The sequence below is a fragment of the Pseudophryne corroboree genome, chromosome 4 (assembly GCF_028390025.1).
Source record: "Pseudophryne corroboree isolate aPseCor3 chromosome 4, aPseCor3.hap2, whole genome shotgun sequence".
NCBI lineage: Eukaryota > Metazoa > Chordata > Amphibia > Anura > Myobatrachidae > Pseudophryne > Pseudophryne corroboree.
In genome coordinates this window covers 141,177,909-141,185,078 of record NC_086447.1, presented here as the reverse complement: position 1 = coordinate 141,185,078, position 7,170 = coordinate 141,177,909, and the positions used below count along the sequence as shown (strand labels likewise).

Genomic DNA, 7,170 nt, shown 5'->3' with positions numbered 1-7,170 from the left:
GGGGGCCTGTGAGGGGCCCACAGACCGCCCCCGTCCGTTTCCCGACCCCGAACTTTCCGTATTCTGGTTACCACCTGAAGCATTGTCAGTATTTCGATTCCAATTTCTATTCAAATTGCATTCAAAAGCCCGATGTCCTGTTCTCCCACATCTAAAACATCCTCTATTAAAGTTGTTACTCCCTCTACCTAATCCTCTTACGGGGCTACTGTCGGATATTTGTGGAGAAGTATTCACAGCCTGTGTTGCAATGAATTTGTCAATTTTCTTATTTTGTTAGTCCATCAACTTTAATATTTTCTCTTCAAATGCATTGCTTTCCACTACCGGTTGTATTACCTTGACCTTCTTTATCGTTTTCTCTCTCATTTCTATTAATACCTCTTCTTGTTTGACTTCTTTTAATAGTTCATTAAAGGTAGGAAAGGGTTCTTTAACTCCTGAACATCTTAATTTCTGAGCTACTGGGTCGGTGGTCAAGGCACCCCGCAGTAACTGTTTCATCCGACTTCTGTCCACATCATCCCTTACTATACCTCCTTTATCCACTATCTTATATAGTAGCTTGTCTAACCTGATCAAGAATGCACTCAGCTTTTCCGTCGGTTCCTGGAACGTGTGGTGTAACCTAGAGGTGAGATCTCCCACGTCCTCAAGGGTGCCATATGCATAATCTAATGCCTCAAAGAATGTATCTAAAGTAGCATTAGGATTACTACGTCTAGCAGCTTGTATAATTCCCATAGCCGGCCCTCTCAAGCTTTCTACTACCCTCTGTCTCTTGATTTTATCTGGGCACTGCCATTCTTCTACTTGCTGTACCGCCGCTTCTTTCCAGGCCTCATATGTCTCCTCTCCTGATGGTACAGGTAAAATCCCAGAAAAAATCCGTAACCGCCTATAACTCCCTTCATAATGCCACCTTTCTAACTGAGTGACCACTCTATCCATTATGATCTCAAACTGTCCACCTGTGGCATTTGCACCAGTATCCTGAGCGTCACCCCCTTCACCACCAATATTCCTCTCACCTCTATTAGGGTTGTCTAGAGAGGGCACTGATATATGTGCACTAGTAGCTTCTTCTTCATCCCCCCATATGTTAGGCCACATCACATTCCACCTCCTACCCGTCTCTTCATTTGCTACCACTATCAATGGTATTACATCAGTCTCCAACTCATTTTCTGTTTCTATCAGTACTGCTATTACTCTTCCCAATCCTCCCATCCATTTATCTACAACCCTTGGCCTAATTATTCCATATAACCTGGCTAACCTTTCCACTATCTCCTCATCAGAGAATTCTGAAAAATTTCCTCCCACACTTAAACATTTCTTGGGATCTTTTTTGTTCCGTTGACACCAAGCACTAATATCTTCCCCAGTAAACTTTTCCATTGTTATATCCTGAATATATTCGTCTCGGCTAAGTGCCTCCAAATGTAACCCCTCCTCAAATACTCCAATATGAGATTTTTAATTATCCCGATAAGGGGTGGTTACTCAATATCTGTGCCTCCACCCAAGCTAGTTATTTGGGCTTGCCTGGGTAAGCCCTTTCTAATAGTAAGTGATATTCTTAACTCTGTTTACCTTAAATGCTTTTATACAAACAGTACAATGCAATATAGTATTATACCTGTTTTCTTCTTTGTATCTTCAGGATCTTCAGCATTAAAAGTCCAGAGACTATGGTTACGGTAAGTATATTTATATATGTATATTTTAATACCACAATATATTTAAGAATCAAAAGGTAAAACTTTCTAACCAACAAAAGAAAGTGCAATACATTTACAGTCCCACTACCCCTTTTAATCCTATACAAAAGATTCTTGCATGCAATACAAAAAAAACTCTCTTATACTCAATTGAAAATGAGTTACCCGGGTACTCTCAAACCTTCTGTGCACAATTGGGGCCCGTAAAAATGTTACATAAATATAAGTACCTTCCTTTCACTATCTGTGATATTATATATTTCATACATAGAAAATAAATTCCTTAGGTATTTGTAGATGTTCCCAACATGTAATTCTGACTCAGTTATGCAGATTTAATTGTTACTACTGTTCCTGAGATAACAGTGTTGTTTTCTCTATTTGATGTTCTTTTCTGTAGTCCATAGAAACACTGTAGCTTTAGTTTATCCTAGTCACAGTACTTTGTTACATGTGTTTCTTTCTGGATCACTGCAAGTGTTATCTTTCTGACACTTATGTAACGATTCCTACTGCTTCTTTTCTATAAAGTCTCTGTTCCTTTCTCTTTTAGAGGTAATATAGATGTATAAGTGGTAAATATATATATACAAATGTTACTACTCCTCAGGATGTAACCTGACCTTATTGAAGTGGATATAACAGTGAACAAGGTGTTTCTCAAGATTGGCTGCCTTTGTTCCATATATAGTTCATTATAGCACTGTCCTTTCTATATCCACTGGGCAATCATCTCTGTGTCAAATGTCTATTCCTGCTACTTTAAACTACTGCTATCGCCCCATATGATATTATAGTCAGTGAGGCATCACCTGGATAGGCAGCGCAGTGATAGATGTTAGGTTTTGAGTCTATAGCAGTTACCACGTCCCGCCACCCTTATAATATAAACATGTGTAGTGCGTCCTTACACTACAATAGGCTTGCTGAGTTATGCTCTGTTAAGTGGAGCTTTTGCAGTTAATTGATCCTATTACAGGAGTACCTTAGGTAACTCACAGGAATGTCTAGTGTGAGTACTCTGTCTCAGCATGTTAGGGTGCAATATATTAAATGTGCACTTACGCTCTGAAGAGCAGGCTGCTGGCACTCCCCCGACTCTCTCCTTTAGCGGCTGGAGGCTGAGATCAGCTGAATTACTGTTGCTGTTTATGGCTATGGCCCTGGTTACCAAGGAAGCCTTCTGACTGCTTCCGTTTTCTCCGCCGTTACTATGGTGACCCGCCGGCTTCTCTCACTGTGCTTGACTGTCACAGCTGTCCGGAACCCGGAGCCAGCGCCTCTCCCTTCTTCAAGCGGCGGTTACTTACAGCGGGCGATCCGCTGACCTCCGGCGGCACCAGCGCATCTTCCCCTCTTTCTCCCACAGCCGCATCACCTCTTGCAGCAGGCTCCACCGATCTTCAGCCGCACCAGCACTACGGGTAAGCTTCCCGTTTAGCTCGCCTGGTTTGGTAGTACTACTTGGTCCCAGCGGCGCCACTGTATGTTTACAGCTGACAGCTCTTTGTCAGCGGCGCGCCGGGCCAAAGTGCACACACTAGCCAGGGGATCAGCAGACTGCCAACAGCCGGCGGGGAGCTTTATTTATATTGTTTCAGACTACAGCTCGTGCCCCCCTCTTCCCGCCTAAGCCTCGAGCTATCCCCCCTGGTCAGCGGCACTGTAGTGCTCGTGGGGCGCTCGAGACATTCCAGAGTTTTCTGTCAGAGCTGTCAGGCTTGACAGAATGCTCACTGACAGATATCTCTGAACCCACATAGCTTCTCCCTCTCTATCTTTCCTATACTACGTTACTGCAGTCTAAATGTTAAACTCCTGTACTCACATCACTTTAATATATATAATTTAATAAATAAACTACAAATATTTAACCCTTCAAATTCATCTATACACATTTATACATGCACAAATGAATACATATATATACATCCATTAAACACCACATTTTTCTTTTAATATAAATTAATTACACATAAATATACTCATAATTATATATACATCAGACATAGCATTTTCTATGTTATAAGTACATTAATCACATTACATATGTATTGCCGGTTGTTTTACCTCTAGTCTTGTTATCTCTATGGTTGAACAGACGGGGGTTACTCCAGTCACCTCACGTGCTGTGCTGAGCTGCCACCAGCAGCAGCAGCTAGTGTCATCGTCTGCTTTGTGTGTGTGGGGCTGGAGGAATCTTCTCAGCTGCATGCTACAGTCTACAGCCGTCACGTGGGGCAGACTGCTGAAGAGCCCGTTCAGTGGACGGACAGTTCAGCTGATGTCATAGAAGTGGACGGGGTGTAGCATGTTTCACGGCTCCTCGGCTCGGAAGCAAACTACTGCTGCTGCTCGGCTGGACCGGCCCACGTGGCCATCGGCCCTTCTGGCATTTGCCAGAAGTGCCAGATGTCCAGTCCGGCCCTGGTTCTCTGGATAAGAAGCAACTTACTAAAAACAGGACCAGCTCTACTGCTGCTTATGACCTACTGGGAACACATCAGACACAACAGTATAACTGACTAACACACAACAAATCGCTGGAACTGCGTCCACAATTAAGGATTTCAAGATGACTTTGTGAAGTTGGTTAAATAAACAGGGACTTTTAGTTTGGGTTGGTGATTGGTCTGGCAATAGCATGAGTGGACCTGCTCTAAAAATAACAATCTGCACTATGTCAACTTGGTATAGGAATTGCAGAGAGTTATGCAAAATCAATATATACAGTTTAAATATATATATACTGTATAGAGAGAGAGAGAGAGAAATGTGCGGAGGACAATTTTCGTGTTTTGTGTTTTGGTTTTGGATCTGGATCTCCGTTCGTGTTTTGGATCTGGATTGGTTTTGCCAAAACCACCCTTTTCGGGTTTTGGTTTTTGAGCTGGATGTTTTTTGGAAAAAAACATAAAAACAGCTAAAATTACAGAATTTGGGGGTAAATTTTGATCCTGCGGTATTATTAACATCAATAACATTCATTTCCACTCATTTACAGTCTATTCTGAACATTTCACACCTCAAAATATTGTTTTTTGTCCAAAAAGTTGCACTGAGGTACTGTAGCTGGATGACTAAGCTAAGCGACACAAGTGGGCGGCACAAACATGTGGCCCATCTAGGAGTGACACTGCAGTGGCAGACAAGATGGCAGTTTTAAAAACTAGGCCCCAAAGAGCAAATAATGCAAAGAAGAAATTGAGGTGAAAAATTGAATTGTCCTTGGGCCCTGCCACCCACCCTTATGTTGTTTAAACAGGACATGCACAGTTTAATAAACCCATCATTTTAGCGACATGTAGTTCTCGTGGAAAAAGCTTGCCAAGTTCTTCGAATTATGGCTAGCTACAAACATACCAACTCCTTCTTTGATGACTTTTCACATTATGAGAAGAGGCAAGAGGACAGTGTCAAGAAGGTGATTAAAAATTAGAGGCACACGCAATCAGGAACAACACACAGGCTTTCACCTCCACTCCTATATTAGTGTGGAATGGAAAGATCTTCAACAAAAGCAAATATATAATTAGCACATAACTGGACAAATTGAAAAACTAGGGGCCAAAGCCTCCATATTTGTACCCCCTACTCCATTTTCACAGATTAAGATAATCTCGGATTTAATGCTGGAATGCAATTAAATAGGTGTATACCACATGATCAAGATTGGATATTTTCCCCTCCACGGAGACTGGAGACTTATTTTGTGAAAATCTCGTGGGTTTCATTTTTTCCATTTTTTTAATTGCATTTTTATTTACATATTTTGTGGCAGATGCCTTATTTTTGTTTTTCACTGCTCACAGTTACACGCATGTGAGCATACCTGTGTGTCCTAGTTACACGCATGTGAGCATACCTGTGTGTCTTGATTATTTTTACATATTTAATTTTTAAATAAAGCAGCCCCTCAGCTGTTTTAGCAGTCCCTCCTGAGCCCCCACAGCAGCCCTGAATGGGGAAAGTTGAGTTTGGGTGGGTTCGGTACAGTAGGACTGTGCAGTGAATTTTTTGTTATTGAGCTCCTGCCCCAGTGGAGCTTACCACTCTACAGTCCAAAATCATTTCATACTATAAGTAGGATTGTCGGAGGAAGCAATGCTAAAACCTGTGGCCACAGCTTGCTAGTGATGAGCACCGGAAATTTTTCGGGTTTTGTGTTTTGGTTTTGGGTTCGGTTCCGCGGCCGTGTTTTGGGTTCGAACGCGTTTTGGCAAAACCTCACCGAATTTTTTTTGTCGGATTCGGGTGTGTTTTGGATTCGGGTGTTTTTTTCAAAAAACCCTAAAAAACAGCTTAAATCATAGAATTTGGGGGTCATTTTGATCCCAAAGTATTATTAACCTCAATAACCATAATTTCCACTCATTTTCAGTCTATTCTGAACACCTCACACCTCACAATATTATTTTTAGTCCTAAAATTTGCACCGAGGTCGCTGGATGGCTAAGATAAGCGACCCAAGTGGCCGACACAAACACCTGGCCCATCTAGGAGTGGCACTGCAGTGTCACGCAGGATGGCCCTTCCAAAAAACCCTCCCCAAACAGCACATGACGCAAAGAAAAAAAGAGGCGCAATGAGGTAGCTGTGTGAGTAAGCTAAGCGACCCTAGTGGCCGACACAAACACCTGGCCCATCTAGGAGTGGCACTGCAGTGTCACGCAGGATGGCCCTTCCAAAAAACACTCCCCAAACAGCACATGACGCAAAGAAAAAAAGAGGCGCAATGAGGTAGCTGTATGAGTAAGCTAAGCGACCCTAGTGGCCGACACAAACACCTGGCCCATCTAGGAGTGGCACTGCAGTGTCACGCAGGATGGCCCTTCCAAAAAACACTCCCCAAACAGCACATGACGCAAAGAAAAAAAGAGGCGCAATGAGGTAGCTGTGTGAGTAAGCTAAGCGACCCTAGTGGCCGACACAAACACCTGGCCCATCTAGGAGTGGCACTGCAGTGTCACGCAGGATGGCCCTTCCAAATAACACCCCCCAAACAGCACATGACGCAAAGAAAAATGAAAGAAAAAAGAGGTGCAAGATGGAATTGTCCTTGGGCCCTCCCACCCACCCTTATGTTGTATAAACAGGACATGCACACTTTAACCAACCCATCATTTCAGTGACAGGGTCTGCCACACGACTGTGACTGAAATGACGGGTTGGTTTGGGCCCCCACCAAAAAAGAAGCAATTAATCTCTCCTTGCACAAACTGGCTCTACAGAGGCAAGATGTCCACCTCATCATCATCCTCCGATATATCACCGTGTACATCCCCCTCCTCACAGATTATCAATTCGTCCCCACTGGAATCCACCATCTCAGCTCCCCGTGTACTTTGTGGAGGCAATTGCTGCTGGTCAATGTCTCCACGGAGGAATTGATTATAATTCATTTTAATGAACATCATCTTCTCCACATTTTCTGGATGTAACCTCG

The 7,170-nt window shown here is 43.0% G+C and overlaps 1 protein-coding gene across 1 annotated transcript; it reads right to left on the bottom strand.

Moving 5' to 3' along the window:
- Positions 1-276: 276 nt before the first annotated feature.
- On the bottom strand, positions 277-1,401 carry LOC134910857 (paraneoplastic antigen Ma1 homolog). The gene has a single exon (XM_063919241.1). It carries the CDS (start codon positions 1,399-1,401, stop codon positions 277-279), a length of 1,125 nt encoding a protein of 374 aa, XP_063775311.1.
- Between the last annotated feature and the right edge of the window lie 5,769 nt (positions 1,402-7,170).

What these genes read in the sequence shown, in the direction of transcription:
- LOC134910857 (XM_063919241.1), bottom strand. Translation starts at nt 1,401, where the DNA reads ATGGAAAAGTTTACTGGGGAAGATATTAGTGCTTGGTGTCAACGGAAC.